Consider the following 22,058-nt stretch of genomic DNA (forward strand, 5'->3'; position numbering starts at 1 on the left):
TCTATCTCTTAAGTAACTTACGCAAAGGGCTGGAGGCCTGGTTCAACTGAAGAGCTACTCAATGAGGGAATGTGTCACAGAGTTTTTAAGTACAATTCATAAAAAAGAAAAAGGAATGGACTTACAGGAAACATGCAAGTCCCATCTACTTCTAATCAAAAGATGGGATGCTTTCAAGGGATGAAGACTATGCAAAAGCTTCACTGCCAATTTTAGTTTCAATTATTTAGACAAATTTAGTTTCAATTATTTTTCCTTTTAGCTCAGAAAGCCTACTAAAAAGCAACATTTTGGGGTTTGTTAATATAAACCTAATTCAAATGACAGGGAAATAGATTTCAGAAATCTTATTTTAAACTTCTAAAGATAAATGTTGAGCGGGTTTTCTTCCCGAGGGTTAATCGTGATTTCACACCAATGCCAGATGAGATCTCCTGAAATTGATTCCTATGTTTCAGCTACATTTAGAATTCTGTCTGAAGTGGAAACTGGTAGCATCAGACAAAATTTATGTTACTTCCGATCTATGATTTTCTTTTTGGGGGGTGGGTCATTGGGCTTAAACTCTGGGCCTGGGTATTGTCCTTGAGCTCTTTAGCTCAAGGCTACTGCCCTAACCCTGGGCCTCAGCCCCAGTTCGTTTTCTAGTGGTTAATTGGAGAAAAACGTCTCAAGGTCTTCCTTCAGTGACCCTAGATCCTCAGATCTCAGCCTCCTGAGTAACTAGGATTACAGGTGAGAGCCAGGCTCTATGATCCATTTTCTGAGCAGTATAATTATATATCTGTATGGTGGTACTTGCCTACAATCCAGCATTTGGAAGGCTGAGATGAAGACTGGGAGATTAAGGAGGATAAATTATCTGAGTAAGACCAAACTACACAGAAAGACCCTGTCTAAAATTATTTATAGGATTATATAAGTGGGCTGGGAGTGTGGCCCAGTGGTAGTGGACTTGCCTAGCATGCAAGAAGCTTAGGGATTGAGCCAGAAGTGGTACTGTGGCTCAAAGCTTTATTGAGAAAGCCCTAAATCAGTGTTCAGGCCCTAGTACAAGCAAAACATCAAAAAATTAATGGTACTATTTAATGCCAGATTTTCATCTATGCAGACATTTACCTACACTTGCCTAATGAGTACAGAATAGTATAACTCCAGATTGAAACACTGCTAAATTATTACTGTTCAACCAGACTGGTTAAATTTCATAGGTGTGGTGCAGGAGTGTGGCCTAGTGGTAGAGTGTTCACCTAGTATGCATAAAACCCTGGGTTTGATTCCTTGGTACCACATACACAGAAAAAGCTGGAAGTGGTACTGTGGCTCAAGTCAAAACTGTCAAAAAGAAAAAAAAAACATAGGCGTTCTAGTTTCATAAACTCAATACATAAATTTAAATCAAAATGACTAGAGAGGAGTCAGGTGTCTGGCTCATGCTTGTAATCCTAGCTACTCAGGAGCCTGAGATCTGAGGATCAAGGTTCAAAGCCAGCCCTGGCACAAAAGGACCTGAGACTTATCTCCAATTAACCTCTAGAAGACTGGAAGTAGGGCTTGGCTCAAGGGTAGGGCGGTAGCCTTGAGCTGAAGAGCTCAGGGACAGCCTCAGACCTGTGATCCATAAAAAACAAAACAAAACAGTATTTCAGTCTTTCCTCCCCATTATCAGTCTCTAGTTCCATCCAAATTCAAGGCAGAAACAGGTAGTTACTCAAAACAGCAGACAGGATAAGTTTACAAAGGCAAATCGGTTTTTCTTTGCTGTACATCTAATGTCTGTATAGAAAAATCACATCATTTCTATAGAAGGAACCTTGGAGTTTGGGCAATGAAACTCCAGAGGTAACTTACCCAATGTCCCCAAGATACAAGTAACACTAGAATTTCACTAGGAATTTGAATACATGTGCAAAAACATATAAATGTATATAGAGTACTTTTTAAGGTTAAGTTTTGTACACACCTGAAATTCTAATTACTTGAGAGGCTGAATCAAAGGGATCACTTGAGCCAGGCTGGAACATAGTGACATTTTGTCTACAGTATTTAAAAAATTTGCATGTCTTTTTTTGTCAGTTCTGGGGTTTGAACTTTGGGCCTGGACACTCTTCCTGAGCTCCATTTTGCTTAAGGCTATCACTCTACCACTTGAGCCATAATGCCATTTCTGATAGTTAATTGGAAATGAGTCTCATAGCCTTTCCTACATAGGCTGGCTTCAAACTGTAATTGAGATTTCAGCCTCCTTAGTAGCTAGAATTACAGGCCTGAGCTACTAGAAGCCCAGCCAAAATTAATTTCAATAGAATAATAAGCTGACTATGGGGGGCTCATACCTGTAATCCTAGCTACTCAGGGAGCTGTTATCTGAGGACTGTGGTTTGAAGCTTGTTTAGCATGCATGAAGCCCTGGGCTCCATTCCTGAGGATCACCTAAACAAAAACAGCCAGAACTAGCACTGTGGCTCAAATGGTAGAGTGCTAGCCTTGAACAAAAGAGGCTCAGGGACAGTGCTCAGGCCCTGAGGTTCAAGCCTCAGTACTGGCAGACAATAAAAGTAAAATAAAGTGAAGCTAGTTGATAGATATCTGAGGATTGCAGTTCAAAACCAGGAAGCCAGAAGTGGCACTATGGCTCAAGTGTTAGAGAACCAGCCTTGAGAAAATAAGCTAAGGGACAGCACAAGTGCTAAGTTCAAGACCCAGGAACAGAGGCCAGGAATTTGGCTTAATGGTAGAGTGTTTGCTTTAGCATGCTCTAAGACCGGGATTTGATTCCTCAGTACCACATACATAGAAAACGCTGGAAGTGGTGCTGAGGCTCAAGTGGTAGAGCAATAGCCTTGAGAAAGTCCATGGTCACGGCTCAGGCTCTAAGCTCAAGCCCAGGACTGGCAAAAAATAAAAATAAGCTCGGTGAGGTGGCTCATGCCTGTAATCCTAGCTACTCAGGGGGCTGGAGATCTGAGGATTAAGCCTCAAAGCCACCCAGGCACAAAAGGACCTTAGATTTTTATCTTCAATTAACCTCTGGAAAAGGGAACTGGGTGGGGCTTGACTTAGGGTAGGGTGGTAGTCTTGGGCTGAAGAGCTCAGGGACAGCACCCAGGCCCTGAGTTCAAGTTCCATGACCAACAACAACCAAAAAAATTAAAAAAAAAGAAAAAGAAAAAGAAGGAAAGAAATTACAAGATGCTGCAAGTGGCCGCCTGGCTAAGGGGGTAGGGCAGTAGCCTTGAGCTGAAAAGCTCAGGTACAGCCACTAGGCCCAGAGTTCAAGTCCTAGGACTGGGGAAAAAAAAACACATTTTGGACTTTTTACCCCATAAAGTTAGAAAAGCACTTTCAAATCAATGTATAGGGTGTTAAAAGAAAGCCACAGCTTCCTAACCCTGAGTTTAGAGCACATGTGCACTACCAGGAGTAACTACTGCCCTGCCGCCCTGTTTTAGGCAGAAAACAGTCTGCTAGTATCATCTAGAAGGGTTTTTCATTGTTTGTTTTGTTTTATGGTGTTATAGGCTTCATGCAAGCCAAGCCAAGCACTTTACTACTAGCCCATACTCCCAACTCTTGCAATGTAGTTTTAAGATAACCTTGATATCAAGACCCTTCTGTCTCAGCTTCCACTATGGCTGAGATTAACATTAGACTTCCCTGAGCAGCCAGCTTTTTTTCACGGAGATAGGAGGGCCTTGGGGGCTTGAACTCTAGGCCTGAGCATGAGCCACCAGGCACTGCTAGGAAGTAGAGTTCTAAAGGGTGTTCCCCCCATCCCCCAGCCCTGGGGCTTGAAGTCAGATCCTAGGCACTGTTCCTGAGTTCTTTTACTCAGGGCTAGTGCTCTACCACATGTGATACTGTTTTGTTTTTTTGGTGGTTAACTGGAAATAAGAGTCTCACAGACTTTCTTGCCTGGGCTGGCTTTGAACTATGATCCGCAGATCTTAGTCTCCTGAGAAGCTAGAATTGCAGATGTGAGCCATGGTTGCCTAGCAGGCCCTTGAATTTTTTTTTTTCTGTAGGTCATGAGACTTGAACTCTGGGCCTGGGAGCTGTCCCAGAACTCTTCAGCTCAAGGCTGTGCCCTTGAGCCACAGTGGCCACTTCCCCTTTTTTAGTGGTTAATTGGAGATAAGAGTCTCACACATTTTCCTGCCCTGGGTGGCTTTGAGATGCAATCCTCAGATCTCAGCCTCCTGAGTAACTAGGATTACAGGCATGAGCCACTGTCCGATAGCCAGTCATTTTTTTTTTTTTTTTTGCCAGTCCCGGGGCTTGAACTCAGGGCCAGAGCCCTGTCCTTGGGCTTTCTCAAGGATTGAGCTCTATCACTTGAGCCACAGCACCATTTCCAGCTTTTTTCTATGTATGTGCTACCAAGGAATAGAATCCAGGTCTTCTTGCATGCTAGGCAAGCACTCTAACACTAGTCCAAACTCCTGGCTGAGACAGTCATTTTTAAAACGGAAATCACATTAGATTCCTCAGTGAGGCAACAAAGTTGCATGCTTATGTACTATAACTTGACAGAAGTGGAGCAATAAACCAGTAGAGGGAAAAATCCAATTATATCTCTGTTGGGGTCGGTGCTCTTCTTTAGTTCCACATCAAATAAATTCAGTCTTTGTTCAAGCTGTTATTGCCACCAAGTGGTCTGGGTGGAGTAGACATAGACAAGGAGGTATTGGGTAAACTTATTTTCCTTTGAAAAATTATTACCAGGTGCTGATAGTTCATGCCTGTTAATCCCTGTACTCTATTCAGGGGACTGGGCTCAGGTTTTTCTTCAAAATAAAATGTTACTATTTTGTACCATTTAAAAATGGTGTGGTGTGGCCGGGAGTTTGGCCTAGTGGTAGAGTGCTTGCCTAGCATGCATGAAGACTCGGGCTCGATTTCTCGGTACCACATACATAGAAAAAAGCCAGAAGTGGTGCTGAGGTTCAAGTGGTAGAGCTCCAGACTTGAGAAAAGTCCAAGGACAGTGCTCAGGCCCTGAGCTCAAGCCCAGGAATGGCAAAAAAAAAAAAAAATAAAAAATGGTGTGATGTTTCTAAATTTAGAGAGTACCAATAGGCTACCAAGCATACATTAGTCTCTAGTAATAGAATACAATGAAATACCAGCTACTATTTTGTCTTTGACTCTTCTAAGGAGCTTGCTCTACTCCAACTTTCTGCAGTCCTGAGAGTCTGTCTTCACTCTAACAAACTACCTTATTAACAATAAAGAAAGTCAGAAGCCAGTGGAGAAGGGAAGAGTGTATAGACGGATGAGTCCTACCCATTGAAAAGTCATGTAACATTTTTTCACAAGCACCAATTTTTAAAATATGGTTATTATGCAGAAAGCTCTTTAAAGGATAAGGCCTTAAGGAACAAAATGGTCTTTGTTTTTTTTTTTGTTTTGTTTTTTAATCACAGTCTTAACAGTACTGTGGGACTGAACCTGCTTGAGTGTACAAAGTTTAAAAAAGTATTGGAGTAGGTGGTACAGAAAAAGTGTCAAAAGAAATACGGCTGCATACTTTTATCTTTTTTTTTAAACCAGTACTTTTATCTTAAAAGCCTTAGAGTCAAAGCATTCTGGAACAAAAGGTACCAGAATGAATCTAAATCTCTTGTTTTGCACAAGAGACAACTCAAGTCAGACAAGTGAAATTCCAAAAATCAAGATTAACTAATGTTGGGCATGGTAGGCACTTAGCTGTAATTGTAGCTACCTAGAGGCTGAGATCTGATGATCATCAGATCTCAAAGCAGCGCAAGGCACAAAGAGCTAAAGACTCTTATCTCCAATTAATCAGTAGAAAACTGGAAGTAGAGCAGTAGCCTTGAGCTAAAGAGCTCAGGGACAACATCCAGGCCAGGGGTAGGGTGGTAGCATTGAACTGAAGAGTTCAGAAACAGTGCTCAGACACAGACCCCATGACCCACACAAAAAATTAATATTCAGGTGCTGGAAGTGTGGCCTAGCATGAATGAAGCCCTGGCTTGGATTCCTCAGTACCACACTGTAGACTGAAAAAGTCCGATGAGGTGCTGTGGCTCAACGGGCACAGCACTAGCCTTGAGTTCAAGGACAGTGCCCAGGCCCCGAATTCAAGGCCCAGGACTAGAAAAAAAGAGTAAAAAAGCTCTCCCAGGATTTTCACCAAAAAAGAGAGAGAGAGAGAGAGAGAGAGAGAGAGAGAGAGAGAGAGAGAGAGAGAGAGAGAGAGAGAGAGAAAGAAAGAAAGAGAAAAGAAAACTCACTAAACAATTTTCATTTATATTCTGGTCTGCAGCTTGACATTTTGGTTTATTAACACAAGTCACATGAGTAAAGGAGAGCCAAGTGCTAGTGGTTCATGCCTATCAACCTAGCCACAAGAGGGTGGTGATTCCAAGCCAGTCTAGGCAGAAAAGTTTCATGAGACACCATCTTTAAAATAATCAGCAGAAAGCAGGGTTGGAGGTCTGGATCAAGTAGTAGAGTGCCAATCTACCTAAGCAAAGCCCAGTGGCCTGGAGTGCAAAACGTATACTGCCAAAAAAAAAAAAAAAAGTAAACAAAGCCTTGCGCCCAGCCACAATCTTTTGTTTGTTTATATACACTTAAGGCAGGGTCTTGCAGTTTAACCTTCAGTGGCCTTGAATCACCCAGTAGCCCAACCTGGCTTTAAGTTTACTATTCTAAGCCTCCAGAGTACTAGTATTATAGGTGTCAACCACCACGCCCAGCTTTTTTTTTTTTTAACTTTTTCAGATCCTATTTAGAATGCTAACTGCCAGCCACAGAACAATCAAGATAAATCTATTTAATAAAACAAATTTTCTTGCTACTCTGGAATATATAGCTACAAATTAAAATATTAAAAATGTAAAGTATGAAAACAATTTTACAAGTTCATATTACAGCTGAAGTCTTTGTAATATTCAGCAAACAGCAAAATAATGTGCTAGTTGCAGCACCAAAAGGCTATCATCTACTCCATCTTCAGTTTTGAGGATTCCCTTTTGAGTCTCCTTAACTTCCAAACCTCTATTTAGTAACTTTGATGACATTCTGGACTTACATGAAACCATTCCTATTTAGTAAATATAAAACTACTATAAATTAACTTATTGGGCTCACTGCATTAGGACAACACGTGCCCTACTAAAGCACCAATACTTTCTGCGTAAGTTACATATGAAAGTGAGGATTCCTTGATTTTCTCCACTCATCAGCAACTTAATACTATAGATCCGAATATAAACTTCCTCCAAACACATCCTATCTTGATCATTGTGGTCAATTTCAAATATTTTCCTAACTGTAAAAAAAAAAAATCAAAGGAACAGTACACTGAAGACCCCCTGCCCCAGGTAATAGTTTCACGTCCTGTTGCCAGTTGCCTGCAACTTTTGTCTCCCACATTCGTTTAGTGTTGAACACTTGAAACCTTTAAGTGGAGATGAAGCAAAACACCGAGTGAGACTGATACACTCGAGTGATCCCAGGTCAGCCTGATTCTCTGCCAGAACAGGCCAGGTAACATCTACTCTTCTTGTGCAATTTTCTTTCTCTCTTACCCACTTCCTGCACATTCTTATATTATTGTAATTCGTTGGTTACAATTCTTGACTGCCCAAAGAAATCCAGCCCCAACTACATGACGACCCTCTTTCCGACTTTCAGCCGGAACCTTCCTCAACCCCAAGACTATAAAACTCCTCCCTGTCAAGGGAGAAAAAAGTTCCTAAGCAGCAGACAGGAATAGGTTTCCAGGAGTTTCTCAAGACTTTCGTCCCAATCTCAAAGACATCTAAGGGTTTCCAGAAAACAAAGAACCGCCGAAGTACAGACGAAACGGGAAAGAAGAAGGAAGCACCAGGAACAAAACCCCCAAACCCAGCACCGGGCCGAAAACCGTCGCCTCCTCTTATCATTCCAGCCCCCCTCCCCCACTTGCCTCTATCTGTGCCTCAAAAACTCGGGAGAAATGGCCCTGGGCCCATCGAGAGTCTGTTCTGCAAACAACCAATTCTCAGGGAAGGTAGCAGGACGAGAAAAGGCAGGACGCTGAGGCTGTTTGGGGCCGAGTGGAAGGAGGCTAGCCAAGGGTGGTGTGGAGAATGGGAAGCGGAGTGGTATGGGGGGATGGGGGAATTAGGGCGCTAGAGCTAATCCCCCTCCGGGTCCGCTGGTGGGAAGGGGCAGCAGCGCGCCCCAAACACGGCCTGATTGCGTTTTCGGGTCTCGGAAAAGAAGAGCGAGCTGGCAAGCCTCCCCGGTGGTGGGTGGCGGTGCCCGGCGAGGGTGGAGGCTCGGGGCGGAGTGGCTGTTCGAGGGGGGGTGGGGGTGAGGGTGGGACTGGCCTTTTCTTCCCTCCCCACCCCCTAACATCCCCGAGCTCACACCTCAAACCTGCTCTTGGTCACTCCGTTCACGTCCCTCCTCATGGGGCCGGCGGGTGCGGCCCGGGCAGGGCGCTGCGGCGTGCGGAGTGCAAGGCTAAGGGGCTCGGGGCAGGCCCAGGAGTTCCGGGACGGGAAGGCAGTGGCGGCCGGGCAAGGTCGGGGCCGTCGGACGGAAAGAAGAGATTCCTGGAGTCCAGCGAGGCCTCCACCACCTTCCGCGGCGCCCGCGGCCGCGACGACTGCTTGTCGCTAGCTCAGCTCTCTCCCCTCAGCCTCAACTTCAACCCAAAACAAAAACACTCCCCACCTGCCAGCAACGCCGCTTCTCATTGGGCAGCGCCGCCCGGGCCTCGGAACGCCGGGGGAGGGGGAGGAGCGCGCGGCGGCGCCCGCGGCGCGAGCCCACCCCTCCCCCACGCCGCGCAGCCCCGGACGGTGCAGCCCCGCGCGGCGCGCCCGGCGCGGGGACGGTGTCCTCCCGCCTTCGAGGCGGGCGAGCCCACCGGGAGAAGGCGAAGCAGGGAAGTGCCCAGGTGTCTGTGTGTGTGTTGTGCCGCCCCACGGGGGCTGTGGGCAGGGTGCGAGTGCTCGCGTGCTCGCAGGCTGGCGAGGCGGAAGGAAGCCGGGGGTCAGCGCCCAGGCACGGAGCCCCTCTCTTGGGCCCCCGCTCCGAGGGCGCACAGGAGCGCACCAACCCACGCAGAAACCCCGAGCTTTCTGCCTAGTCCTCCCCCCGCCCCCCACTCCAGCCCCGGTCTGGTCACTTCTTCCCAGAAGCCTGGACCGGTAGACACATCCTTCCCGGCCACCCGACTCCCCTTCCCTATCACTCACAGTCGCCTTGAACCCAAAGTGCAGCAGGCGGTCCCTGCTCGGAGCCATGTTTTCTCTTTCTGGATGTCTCTTGGTTGGGGTAATGCTGCTATCACCGTCGCCGCCGCAGCCGCCGCTGCTGTCGTAGCTGCCACCGCCGCCGCCGCCTCCCCGGCTCCGGCGGATTGCATTACGGGGTGCTGCAGGGAGGCCGAGGGGGCCACTGCAGGGTGGGTGTCTCCTTGTGCATGGCTGGGAAGGTGGGGGCTAATTGCGCCTGAGGTACTTACTGACCGCCCTACTCTGATCTAGGGGTGGCGGCTAGGCCACACCTCGGGCCTCCGGGTTAGGGGGTGCAGTGCCCGAGCCCAGCAATCATTTCTTCTGCTGGGGGAGGGGCGCGAGGCAGTGGGGTGGGGGCGGGAGAGGCAGAAGGGCCTTTGGCTTCCCCGCCCCCTCCGGCTCCTCTGGCACCCAATGGGCTGTAGTACCTGCCCGCCCTCCAATCAGGGCTCTGTATGGAAAGAGCCTGGGCCTGACGCCACTTTGGCGGGAGAAACAAGCGTGTGAAGAGGGAGTAGGCGGGGACGCCTGCCCAGTGGAAAGTATGGCTTCTCCGGGACTCGGGTACCCTGTGCGGAGGCTGGTCTGTGTCATCGTACTAGTACACTTAAACAACTGTAGGCTTCTGGTCCCGAATGCACGACCGAATTTCCACAATTTAACAAGGGAATTGTCCCTTCAAAGAGACGGCATAATTCTCAAACATGAAATACTAAAACTTACAAATTCTATCAGTCCTGAAAGCAGTAGCAGTAGCGCTTCTAATTGTATGCTACCAGAGCACTTAAGTGTTTGCCTTGACACCCATCTTAATTACTAGCTTTAGTAATTGGATTGTTATGAATACGATTGAGAAATGATCATTTGAAAGCTGGCACCGGTGGCTCATCCTAGCTTACTTGGGAGGCTGAGATCTGAGGATCGCGGTTCGAACCCAATCCACGCAAGACAGTTCATTATTCTTTTAAATAATCTTTAAAGAAAAAAAAAACAACACGAAAGTGGAGCTATGGCTCTAGTTGCTCCCTAGCACGGTGCAAAAAAGTAGAGGTGGCGCCCAAGCACAGGACAAAGAAAAAAATGTCCATTTGAGAGAACAAGTGCTCCAGACCTTTAATAGGAAATTTAGCTGGTCTACTCCCCAAAAGCAGCAAGTGCTGCAGACGTGTAAACGAAGGTATATCTTATATGGCTACCCCGAAAGCACTTATCTTTTATATCCTATAAGTCTTCCAAAGCAAGAAACTTAGCTTCAGAAAATTCACTTCTTACCGGCCTCATCCTGCAATCCTAGCTACTCAGAGGCTGACATATGAAGATCAAGTTCCAAAGCTAGCTGAGGCAGAAAAGTTCTTTGAGACTGTCTCCAAAAAAAGCCAGAAGTGGAGCTATTGCTCAAGAGGTTGAATACTAGCCTTGAGCAAAAAAGCTCAGGGAGCTATAAGACTGGTGGCTCTAGCCTGTAATATTAGCTACCCTGGAGGCTCAGATCTGAGGATCAAGGCTCAAAGCCAGCCCGGGCAAAAAAAAAAAAAAAAAAAAAAAAAAAAACAACTTTAGACTCATCTCCAAATAACCAATAGAAAATAGGAAGTAGGGCTAAGGCTCAAGGTAGGGCGGTAGCCTTAAGCTGAAGAGCTCAAGGACAGTAAACAGACCCAGAGTTCAAGCCCCATGGTAAAAAATAAATAAATAAAAATAAAAAAGCCAGGTGCTGTGGCTCACGCCCGTAAGCTACTCAGGAGACTGAGATCTGAGGATTGCGGTTCAAAGCCATCCCGGGAAATACAGCAAGATTCTTATCTCCAATTAATCATTAGAAAATAGAAAGTGGGGTGGGTCATGGCTCAAGGGGTAGGGCGTTAGTCTTAAGCTGAAGAGCTCAGGTACAGCGCCCAGACCAGAGTTCAAGCCCCATGCCACACCCCCCATCCCAAAAAAGAAAAACTTGTGGGACAGTGCCCAGGCTTTGAGTTCAAGCCCCAGGCCCTAACTGAATGCATGCATGTGAGCACACATGCACGCACACACAAAACCGCTCACTTCTCAATTCCATACTGCACTTTCCTCTGATCCCAGGTATTCTTTCAGCCTTTAAATTTAGCCTCACCTAAGCCCTATTTTTCTCACAGCAGCAATCACTAGTGAATTTTGTAATAACTGCACAAGGTATAAAAACTGGCACAAATATAATGAAAACAATTTTCACAGGTCTATTTCTGGACTCACTTAGTGTGGTACTAAAGGAAGCCATCTTTTTTTTTTTTAGTTTGATTTCTGAAGAACTGAACAGATGAAAAGTATTCACAGGTCAACATTTCATTACACAGTCATATTAATTTTTATCAAAGAAATTTATTTGCGTGTAAATAAACATTTTTAATGTTTCAGGAAAAAATTCCCAGATTTTGTCTACTTTCAAAAAAATGAAAACAGAAAACCCAAGTATTTACAGAACTGCCATACACACAAATTTTATACCTTTTAAGAAAAGACCCTCCCCACTGCTCCTAATGTGCACTTTAAAATCAGACTTTAAAGCTCGCCACTTAGTCGAGCATTATTCCCCAAACTAGCTTCTGCTGCCCTCCAAAATAAACTCAAAGATAGAGACAGGGAGCAGTGATAGAAATAAAGGGAGGAAAATGAGATTACCCAGGGATTGTGAATGTTTCTTATACTGACTGCTGTGACTCAAGTGTGCAGATACTGTATGAATCACTGACTCCCTGCAAGGGTTCTTCGGAAAGTTCATGATATGGCTGCACTACAGAACTTTGCCTAGAGAAAGAAAATCCTTTTCAAGAGTTATCAACCTCAAGCCTGTTATTATTATTGGCAATTTTATCTAGCTTCAGTCCTCTCCACCCTGAAAACACTTAAGACACACTGAATTTGAATCTGAAATCTTCATATACATCAGAACAGATTTTGACAAAGAATTTCTAATATGAAGCCAAAAGACAGAAGAATTAGGTCAAACTAAGAATACTTAAAGACACCAGCAGCAAGATAGGTAGTTGATTTCATATCCTTATTGTCTCTTTAAACAGGAGAGTGAGTACACCTACAGAGGAGGGAGGCTCCCAAGCTTGATTTATTCTGCTTCTTCTCCACCCTGTGAAGAAATGCAGTGCTCCCTGGTTCTTAGGCAGGGTGAAAATTTAGCCACAGCTCCCTGTTAAGCAAGTTCAGATGTTGGGTCAATATGTGGGGATGTGTCCGTTGACATTTCAGGGCCTCATCCTTCATCCAGATCCTAACTTGGGATCCTCTGATCTGGTATGAAGGCACAAAGGAGGAACTCAAGGCTTCCCAGTTTACTCATTTTGGTATTCGTTGGCTCTACTTGGGGGAGCCGAACCCCTGATATGATTCAGTACATTTCCTATAAGCTTCTCCCTACCCAGAACTTAAAACTATGTAACCTTCTAACTTTTCCTGCAGAAACAAATGGGATAGGATTCAAAACTATGTAACTTTCTAACTTTTCCTGCAGAAACAAATGGGATAGGTGATAATACTTGTGAGACATCCAACTCAGTAATAAGTCTGAGAGACTGCTACTGTATAAGCATCACAAGATAAAACACTCCAGTATCACCTTTGCTCATGTCCATCTTAGTGTCACCCAAGATATTTGACTCTTATAACTTGTTCCATTTTGCAATGTTCTGTATCCTACTTATTACTTTGGGACATAAAAGAGGCAGAGCTGTGAGCTGATGACCAGAAAAGGACCACCACAGGAAAATGAGACAGGAAAACAAGCCAAAGTAGAGTTTCCAATTCTATGCTAAATCTAACCTGCAGAAAGTTGAATATAATCTTCTGTATCTGAAGTCATTTCACTTACGTGTACACACACACACACACACACACACACACACACACACACACACGAATCATCTGGCTTTTTTTGTTTCTAATCCAGAAGAGTTGTGCTGGGGATTATGCCCCACCCCGCTGATAGAGATCCTGAATGGAATCATCAGGAATGGCACAGTGCAGGTGTCAAAAATCAAAGTAAGGCCGCAGAATTTTGAGAGGACCCTCCAAATACTGAGAACTTCTGTTGCACTCAAATGGTCTCCTGGATTTCTATATTTATGAGAAGGGCTTCTTATTGATGTCCCCCAGAATCCAGAGTCAGACCTATTTTCCAAAAAGGTCCAATTGTATTGCTACATAGTAGCAAGGGTTTATCTTCATGCTCACTAGTATTCCAGGCCCCCATTATTTAAGTGAGCTTGAAATTGTTTTAAGTGAACTATGGCTGCAAATTCTTTTTTTACTGTTTTACCTCAGGGAGCATTACAGTGGAGTAATTTAAGTCTGAACTCCTTTTGGTGCAGAGAAACAAAGAGCCCTGCTCTTAGGAATGGCATCAGTTCTCCTGCAAATAAAATGCTGAGATGCAGACTTTTGGCACATTGTGGAAATAGGAGAACTATTCTGTAAAGGTTTTCATGCCACTGGTTCAGGAAAGCTGCCCACATTACACCTTACTATATCTGAATACATGTTTAAATACCAAAGACACCCTACCTTTTTTAAAAGGAAAAGGATTATAAATCAATACCTCCATAGGGAGGTAACTCCTAGTATTTATTCCTATGATGTCTGAAACCTACGAAAAACTTCCTAAAATAATCATTTTTGGTTTCTCTAACTCCAAAGGTGGGCTCTTGACTACTGTTTGGGCTTAACACATTAGTATCAGCCCAAGCAATAAGCTCTCTGCTTCCCATCATTCTGAACCCTAAGCCTCATAGATTTAGAAACACTGCATAAAAACATAAAGGGTTAAAATATTACAAATAAATATTTAAAATCATCTTCCCTCCCTCAATCACTCCTAAGAAAGACACCAGACATTGTGTAAGTGTCTAACATGACCAAAGTCCTTCACTTGCCCATGCCTCAAGTGGACAACTACTCAAAAGTGAACAACCTTCATGCAAACGCATCAAGGAATGTATTGCTTTTTTTCAGATTCTGCCCAGCCCTTTAAATGCATGCACTAAAATGAGTTTAAAACATGGCCCAATAAGGGCCTAAAAAGGGGAGAAAAATATGAGTATTTCCCATTAAGCTGCTTTCCCACCCTTCCCTCTCCCTGTCCCTTCCCTAACCAAGAATTTTTAACACGTTCTTTCTGCCAAAGGAATAAGGAATTACTGGTAATATCAAACCCTATGATCTCTTTAATAGGGTCTGGAGATCTTTCTAAATTCACTTGGCTTAGTGTCAAAGCTATGCCTTTTTCCATCCAAACATAAATCAGACCTGTCTGTGTTATCCCTTTGTGTTGGTTTACATATAAACATGTTAGTTCCTCCCTGGCCTTGTCTATTTAGAAAATGATTCCTAATTGCCAATCAGAGCCACATCCATAAGATCATCATCTTCCTCCCCAATCATAAATTCAGGGCTTAGCCTTGAAGGCCTGTCTGTAGACAGAATTGTGTTACTTGTCAAAGACAAGGATTGGTCTGAAGAGATGGGTGATTTAGACCAGCTCTCTGACTTGATGCTATGAGACTTTTTCTTGTCTCGGTCTTTGTCCCGGTCTCTATCTTTGTCTTTTACTTTCTTCTTTTCCTTTTTGTGCTTCTTATGCTTCTCTGTGCTGTATTCTGGAAGTGGTCGGATGCCATCATCTGAACTGGGACTGTTCTGATAGGATTTCTCTGCTATGGAGGACCCTGACTCACTTTCACTGTCCAGATTCTGGGGGGTATATGCTGGCGACTTACTATGGCTGGGAGATCCACGTTCATGTTTTGGAGTGGAACCACTTATCATTGGAGAGCCATAGTTTTTGGAAGAGGCCATTTGTGGCCTGAGCCCTTCTCCAGTACTTTCCCCAGGTTTCTGCAAAGTCACTTTGGCTTTAATGCTGGGGGAGCCTCCATCATGCTTGCTGATGATAATTTTTGCCACACCTGTGCTCCCTACATTTTTTGATTCTGAAGTCTTCTTAGAAGAATCTACTGACCCCCCAGAGGTGGAAACCTTTGATTTGTCTTTATCACTTTTCTCACGCTTCCCCTGGAACTCTCCTCCTGACATGTTATGTTTGGAGGACATGGGATGGCTTGCAGAATTTGTGCTCACCCCCATTTGACCATCCATTGGATCTTCACCCCCTGGACCACTGGTGACAACCCCATGTTTCAGCTTATCTATGACAGCTGTCAAGGATGGCTTCTTATTTCTGCTAGGAGACTTCCCTTTAGAACTTCCATGCTGGTTCTGAGAAGATGACATGGAAGATCCACTTGAGGAAAATGTGGAGGAAGATGCTGTACAAGAATTAGATGATGGGGGAGTTTTCTGGGACAATGAGCCTGAGGATCCTAATCCTGAAGATGACTTCATACCAGAGCCTGAACTACTTCCTGACATATGCGAACCACCAGAACCTGAACTGATAGGGGACTTGGCTTTAGAAGATGGGGGAGTCCCAGGAACAGGCTTCATTGGAGAGGCAAGTTTATCAGAACCTCCAGGAGGCCTTGAATGAGAAGGGGATATGTTTGGCTTACTTAAAGAAGGATTCATAAGCGATGATGGCTTGCCTTGAGGTTTCATCTTGCTGCTGCTAGAACCACTGCTCAGTCCATGTTTGGTAATGGGAGAGGAACCTGGCTTTCCCCCAGACTGGGATGAATTTTTGGACTGACTAGATCCTGAAGACCCTTGGCTAGAATACATACTACTACTTAACTTAGAACTTGATGAACCTTCTGACTTACTGCTTTTCATCTTGCCTGAGGTGGAAGCAGAAGATGAAGAGGAGGAAGAGGAAGAAGAATGGCTATGGTGGCTTTTGCTGCCTGAGGAAGACACAGAACCACTGCTGGCATATTGACTATGTGAAGAGGGCTTGCCCACCATCACCGTTCCCTTAGGAATCTGAATAGTGATTTTGGGAATGGGTGGTGTGGCAACACCTGGGGGAGTCTGAGATCTTCCTGAACTGCCTGGAGATTTGGACCCGCCAGTACTGGTAGGTGGAGTAAAAGGCCGATTAGAAGAACTGTGAGATGGAGACTTTCCCTCAATGTCTACCTTCTTCCGCTTTGGAGGCTTATCTTTGCTTTTCCCATCATTAGAAGGGGTCCGGCTGCGTTTTCCGGGTTTACTGTCTGGGCCTGACAGACTAGTATTACTGGTGCCATTACCTTCCTTGACCCTCTTTTGAGCTTTTTCTTTCCCTAAGTCCCCAGTGGCTAATAAAGGACTCTGACTACCACTGTGATGCTCCATAAGATCTGTAGGACCCAAAGCCTTACCAGCTACTGATATAATACTGAAATCAACTGTGTCAGCTTGGCTATTGCCTTTAAATTTTGTCTCCCCATTATCACCTCCCAGCATTGGCACCCCTAAAGTATTCAGTGCCTGAGATGCAAATCCTTTGAAATCATCATTATCCCCACTTTGGCTGCTTTCATCAAAATATTCTTCTCCAAAACCACTTTGGCTCTGGCTGTTCAATAAATCAGGATTGAAATCTACTCCATCAGGAAAGAAATGATTGGTAGGAGAATTACTATTGGGGCTTCCAGCAGCATCTGCAATAAGGTCAGCAGGATCAGTGTATGGATTTTCATTATTATTAGTTTGAAAGACATCAGAGTCAAAGAGTGCACTCTGAGAATGCCCAGAACTTGAAGAATCTCGAACAGGGGTACCAATGGGTGGGCAATCATCACTAGTGCTGGGAAGCTTAGAAGCCTCTTCTGCAATGTCTGAAAGAATATCAGTTACGTCTGGGCCAATGCTGTCTGAACTGGATAGTCGGACCATCCTCTGAATACTGGGTTGGGTGTGAGGTACTGGTTGTGGGTAAGTTGTTGGGGGAGTGCTACACTGGCTTGGAGCTGGAGTGATGTGTGGCGTATCCAGCGTGTCAGCTGTCATGTTGACATCAAAGATTGGGTTCTGTGAATCAACATCCATTGAGAACAGCTCTCTCTGAAAATCATCTTCAGTCTGGTGCTTTGGTTTGTCGGGTGGTAATCTTGATGACTTCTTTTTCTTGGTCTTGTTGCTCCCCGAGCAAATTTCCATCCGGGGTGAGCCGGAAGAGGAGTTCTGCCTTTCTAAAGGGCTGCTTCCATAAAGGGTTGAGAAATCCTGGGCAGGATTATCTTTAAGAAGGTTCATGAGCATCGGGTGGTTCTTGGTGTTGCCGGCCATCGAAGAGACAGGTGGCGGCGTGTGATGAGGAGGGGTCGGACTCGAGCCAATGGTAGACCCCCCGTTCCCTGTGATTTGCAACAAACTGGTAAGAATTGGGTTCTGAGACACCTTGCTGAAGTCCTCCCCATGGCCCACCGACTCATGCCGATCTTTGATGCTCATGCTCATATTAAACAAGGTGGTAATGGGACCCCCCGGAAAGGTGTTGGTTGGTGTAGTGGTACCACTCATTGGGTTGTTGCCTGTGGTCATGCCATACCCTGGGCTGCTAGCCGGGGGCAGGTTCTTTTTCACCATGTCTTCAACTGTCTCTGCAATGAGGGACAGAGCTGGGGTGTCAGCCTGAATGGTTTCAGCCTTCCTCCGAATAGCCCTCATCGTCACAGGGATGGACATACATCTGTAAGATAAGATAGAAAAAGTGAAGTTAACAGTGCCCTGGCTGCTGAATAAAATCAATTTTTTATTTTTGGTAGTAGTGAAGTTTGAGCCAGATAGGGACTTTATCACTTGAACCCAGCCCCACACCAATAAATTTATAACATTTATTTACAAAAGCAGGGTAAGGCTGGACACGGTGGCTCACACCTGTACTCCTAACTATCAGGAGGCTGAGATCTGAGGACTGTGGGCAGCCTGGGCACTAAGGTCCATGAGAGTCTTATCTCATAATTTACCACTAGAAAACTGGAATGTGCTGTGGCTCCAGAGGTAGGGCGGTAGTCTTGAGCTGAAGAGCTCACAGACAGCACAAAGGCCCAGAGTTCAAGCCCCACCACTAACCCAAAAAAGGGGTTACAATTCCGGGCTTCCTGCCTCCATTTAGCCTTTTTTATTTCAAGGCTGATGCTCTGCCATTTGAGCAATACTTATATTTCCCCAAACCAACTGTTTCATTTAGGAAAAAAAGCTTTAATTTTGCTTGAGATTTTGATAAGTCAATATAAATTTGTATTGAGTATTTTTCAGGTTAAGGCAAATAATCTGTAATACAAGGATAGTTTAGAGATTTATTCAAAAAAAATCAGACTGGTAGGTAGTTGCTCTTATGAAACACAAGCTATAAATAAATCACATTTTATATCCCAGAAAAATTTGTATTTATGAATATGTATCAGTAAACTTTCCTGTTTTTTTTTTCCATTTTTCCCCCTTTCTTCCTTATTTTTTTAGTTATTTTTGGTGATAGCTGAGCACAGGATTTTAAACTTGCTACAGTTACTCTACCACTCGAGCTACACTCCTAGCCTTTATTTTAGCTTGCTTGCCTGCCTGCCTACCTTCCTTTCTTTCGGTCTCTATGTTCTTTTTTTTTTTTTTATTCTAGAAGGGTCTTAGACTGTAATCTCCGATCTGGGAACTTCCATGAAGCTGAAACAGAAGGTGCTCATTGCCAAGCAAGCTCTGGATTGAAAAGATCGTCATCTTAAAATCACAACCCTTTTTTGGGAGGGGAGGGGTGGTGAGGGTGGTCATGGGGCTTGAACTCTGGGCTTGGGCACTGTCCCTCAGCTCTTCAGCTCAAGGCTACCACTGTACCCTTTGAGCTACAGTGCCACTTCGGTTTTCTAGTGGTGAATTGGAGCTGAGAATCTCATGGAGTATCATGGCTTTGAACCACAATCCTCAGATCTCAGCCTCCTGAGTAGCTAGGATTACAGGTGTGAGCCACCAGCACCAGGCAAATCACATCTCTGCTCATGGAGTAGCTAGAATTAGATACATGAGTCACTGCAAAGGCCCCTAACAAACTTTTTCTTATCAAGCCAGACAGAAATACTGGCAGCATTATTCTAGAAGTTTTGTCAAGTTACTGTGCTATGTTGAAAAGCCTGAAAGCTGCCGCAGCAGTGTTCCAATAAAATTTACTTACAAGCCGGGCGCTGTGGCTCACCCCTGCAATCCTAGCTACTTAGGAGGCTGAGATCTGAGAATCAGGGTTCAAAACCAGCCTGCAAACAAAAGGACCTGAGATTCTTATCTCCAATTAACCTCTAGAAAATGGGAAGTGAGGCTTGGCTCAAGGGTAGGGTGGTAACCTTGAGCTGAAGAATTCAAAGACAGAGCCCAGGCCAAGTTCAAGCCACATGACCTACAAAAAAAAATTTACTTACAAAATTAGGACACTAACTATTGATTTATAAAAAGTTACTTACAAAATTAGGACACTAACTATTGATTTATAAAAACAGTATCAACATTATTAAAATGTCTAATGCATCTTCTCATACACTGACATTTAACATGGTTGTTAAAATGTGGCAAATGAGGACAGGTGAAGAAAAAGAAACATACAATATTATTTCTACTTTTTGTCACCTCAAAGTAATGCTCATACAAGGCTGAAGTTACCTACCTTGTTTCTTAGTTTTTTGTTTTGTTTTGGCTTTTTTTCTAGTCCTGGGCCTTTGAGCTTTCTTAAGGGTAACGCTCTATCACTTGAGCCACAGCACCACTTCCAGCTTTTTCTGTTAATGTGGCGGTACCCAGGAATCAAATTCAGGGCTTTGTGCATACTAAGCAAGCACTCTACCATCAGGCCACAATTCCTGGCCCTCTTAATATTTTTATTACTATTTTATTATTTTTACTTAAAAAAAAAAAAGCTGAGTTCATTTTTTAAATCAAAAAGCAATGACTAATTTCTTTTCTTCTTTATTTGCTATTCACTCTTAATACTAAAATTAATATATTAATAGATTATATTAATGATACCCTGATGTACAAGGGCCAGTGCTACCTTTGAACAACTTTGGCAATGAAGTCATCTGTGCAGATGAGTGCATCTGACAGTCCCTTGTAGAGTTTACAGCTGACATGCGTTGAGTCTTGCACATCCATTACCACTGCAAGACAAAACATAGAACAAATAGGTGTGTTACACTCAGCTTCTGACTCTCTTAAGAGACACAAGGATGAAACTGCTCCCAAGAGAAGGATTCGCACCCAAACAACTCACCACACACCAGGGAATCATTCACAGGGTGCTGAAAAGATACACTGAAACGGGATTCTGAGAGGGGACATACTTCAAACTGAAGAAGCCCAGGAGAATCTAAAAGGTACAAAAAGATCATAAAATGAGTAAAATATAATACACAGAACAAATGAATAAAGACCTTTTTCCTGTCTTGGGAACTAGGAAGCCCACAAATAGAAGAAATCAGATTCCAGTAAATCAGTAGTTTATTATAATTTCTCCAGAACAAAAAAAGTAATGGAACTTTCAATGTTTTAAGATAAAGATATCTGATACAACAGCCACCTGGGTACTAGTAGCTCATGCTTTTAATCCTAGGAACTCAAGAGGCAGAGATCTGAAGATCCAAGTTCGAAACCAGACCAGGCAGAAACATCCCTGAGACTCTCAACTACAGTTAATTAGCAAAAAGCCAGAAGTGGCCTGGGGCCAGTGGCTTATGCCTGTAATCCTAGCTCCCCAGCTATCAAGGAGATTGAAATTTGAGGATCATAGGTCTAAGCCAAACTGGGCAGGCAAGTCCAGACTCTTTTTTTTTTTTTTTTTTGCCAGTCCCAGGGTTTGAGCTCAGGGCCTGAGTGCTGTACTTGGGCTTTCTCAAGGCTAGAGCTCTACCACTTGAGCCACAGTACCGTTTCTGGCTTTTTCTATGTATGTGGTACTGAGGAATCGAACTTGGGTCTTTTTGCATGCAAGGCAAGCACTCTACCACCAGGCCAAACTCTTGGCCCCTCCATCAGACTCTTATCTCCAGTTAACTAGCAAAAAGCCTGAAGTAGATCTGTGACTCAAGTGGCAGAGCATTAGCCTTGAGTGAAAAAGCTGAGAACCAGCCCAGGTCCTGAGTTCAAGCCCTAATATACACATGCACACATACACATACTAAAATGTGCTCTGCAAACAGAATTCATATTATGTTACTTTGTTTTGATAAGGTCTTGCTCAGGTTGGCCTGGGATGAACAGCTCTTAAATTTTTCATTCTATTTGATAAGCAGCTCTTCAGAACTAAAGCCATAAACCCTGCTTTCTATCAGTGTTTGCAGCTGTTGGCTATATAGTCCAAAGTTATTTGAAGTAGCATTGGCCCCTTACCATCAAAGTGCCATTAAGATATTTTGTAAGGAGACACATATCAAGGTCATATAATTCGAGATGATGTATTTATACACATACATTAACTGTCATCATAGGTTGTGTAGTGCTGTTTGGCTGGGGATGAAATTCAGAACTTTGTAATATACTAGGAAGGAATAATACTGTTTAGCTAAACTTTAGTCCTAGTTTTATTTTTATTTATTTAGTTTTTGAGACATAGTTTTACTATGTAGCCTAGCTCAGTCTGAATCTGTTATATGCTCAGACTGATCAGGAACTTTTTTGTGTGTGCTATGATTTTTTTTTTTTCAGTCCTGGGACTTGAACTCAGGGCCTGGCACTGTCCTTGAGCTTTCTCAAGGCTAAGACTCTACCGTTGAGCCACAACACCATTTCCAGCTTTTTCTGTGTATGTGGTACCAAGGAATTGAACCCAGCACTTCATGCATGCTAGGCAAGCACTCTACCACTCACTGTGCTCCACACTTATTTTTCTGGTAGTAG

General features: G+C 44.1%; 2 protein-coding genes across 5 annotated transcripts in view; both read right to left on the reverse strand.

The window, feature by feature from the left end:
• Positions 1–9,534, reverse strand: part of Fbxl20 (F-box and leucine rich repeat protein 20) — a 48,553-nt gene extending 39,019 nt beyond the window's left edge. Inside the window, exon 1 of one of the 2 annotated variants that reach the window (XM_090350752.1) lies at positions 9,222–9,534. In XM_090350752.1, the coding sequence (XP_090206878.1) occupies positions 9,222–9,269 (48 nt within the window). In that variant the 5' untranslated portion in view covers positions 9,270–9,534. Of the gene's footprint in view, positions 1–8,387; positions 8,702–9,221 lie in introns of those variants that run through there. The other variant, XM_090350753.1, reaches the window with a different exon arrangement.
• Positions 9,535–11,848: 2,314 nt separating this feature from the next.
• Positions 11,849–22,058, reverse strand: part of Med1 (mediator complex subunit 1) — a 47,410-nt gene continuing 37,200 nt past the window's right edge. For all 3 annotated transcript variants that reach the window (XM_090350754.1, XM_090350755.1, XM_090350756.1), the window contains 3 exons: positions 20,437–20,532; positions 20,218–20,323; positions 11,849–17,877 (listed from right to left, as the gene is read on the reverse strand). In XM_090350754.1, coding sequence (XP_090206880.1) covers positions 14,634–17,877; positions 20,218–20,323; positions 20,437–20,532 — 3,446 coding nt within the window. In that variant the 3' untranslated portion in view covers positions 11,849–14,633. The remainder of the gene's footprint in view (positions 17,878–20,217; positions 20,324–20,436; positions 20,533–22,058) is intronic.

The sequence above is a fragment of the Megascapheus bottae genome, chromosome 17 (assembly GCF_031878675.1).
Source record: "Megascapheus bottae isolate mThoBot1 chromosome 17, mThoBot2.hap1, whole genome shotgun sequence".
Lineage (NCBI taxonomy): Eukaryota > Metazoa > Chordata > Mammalia > Rodentia > Geomyidae > Megascapheus > Megascapheus bottae.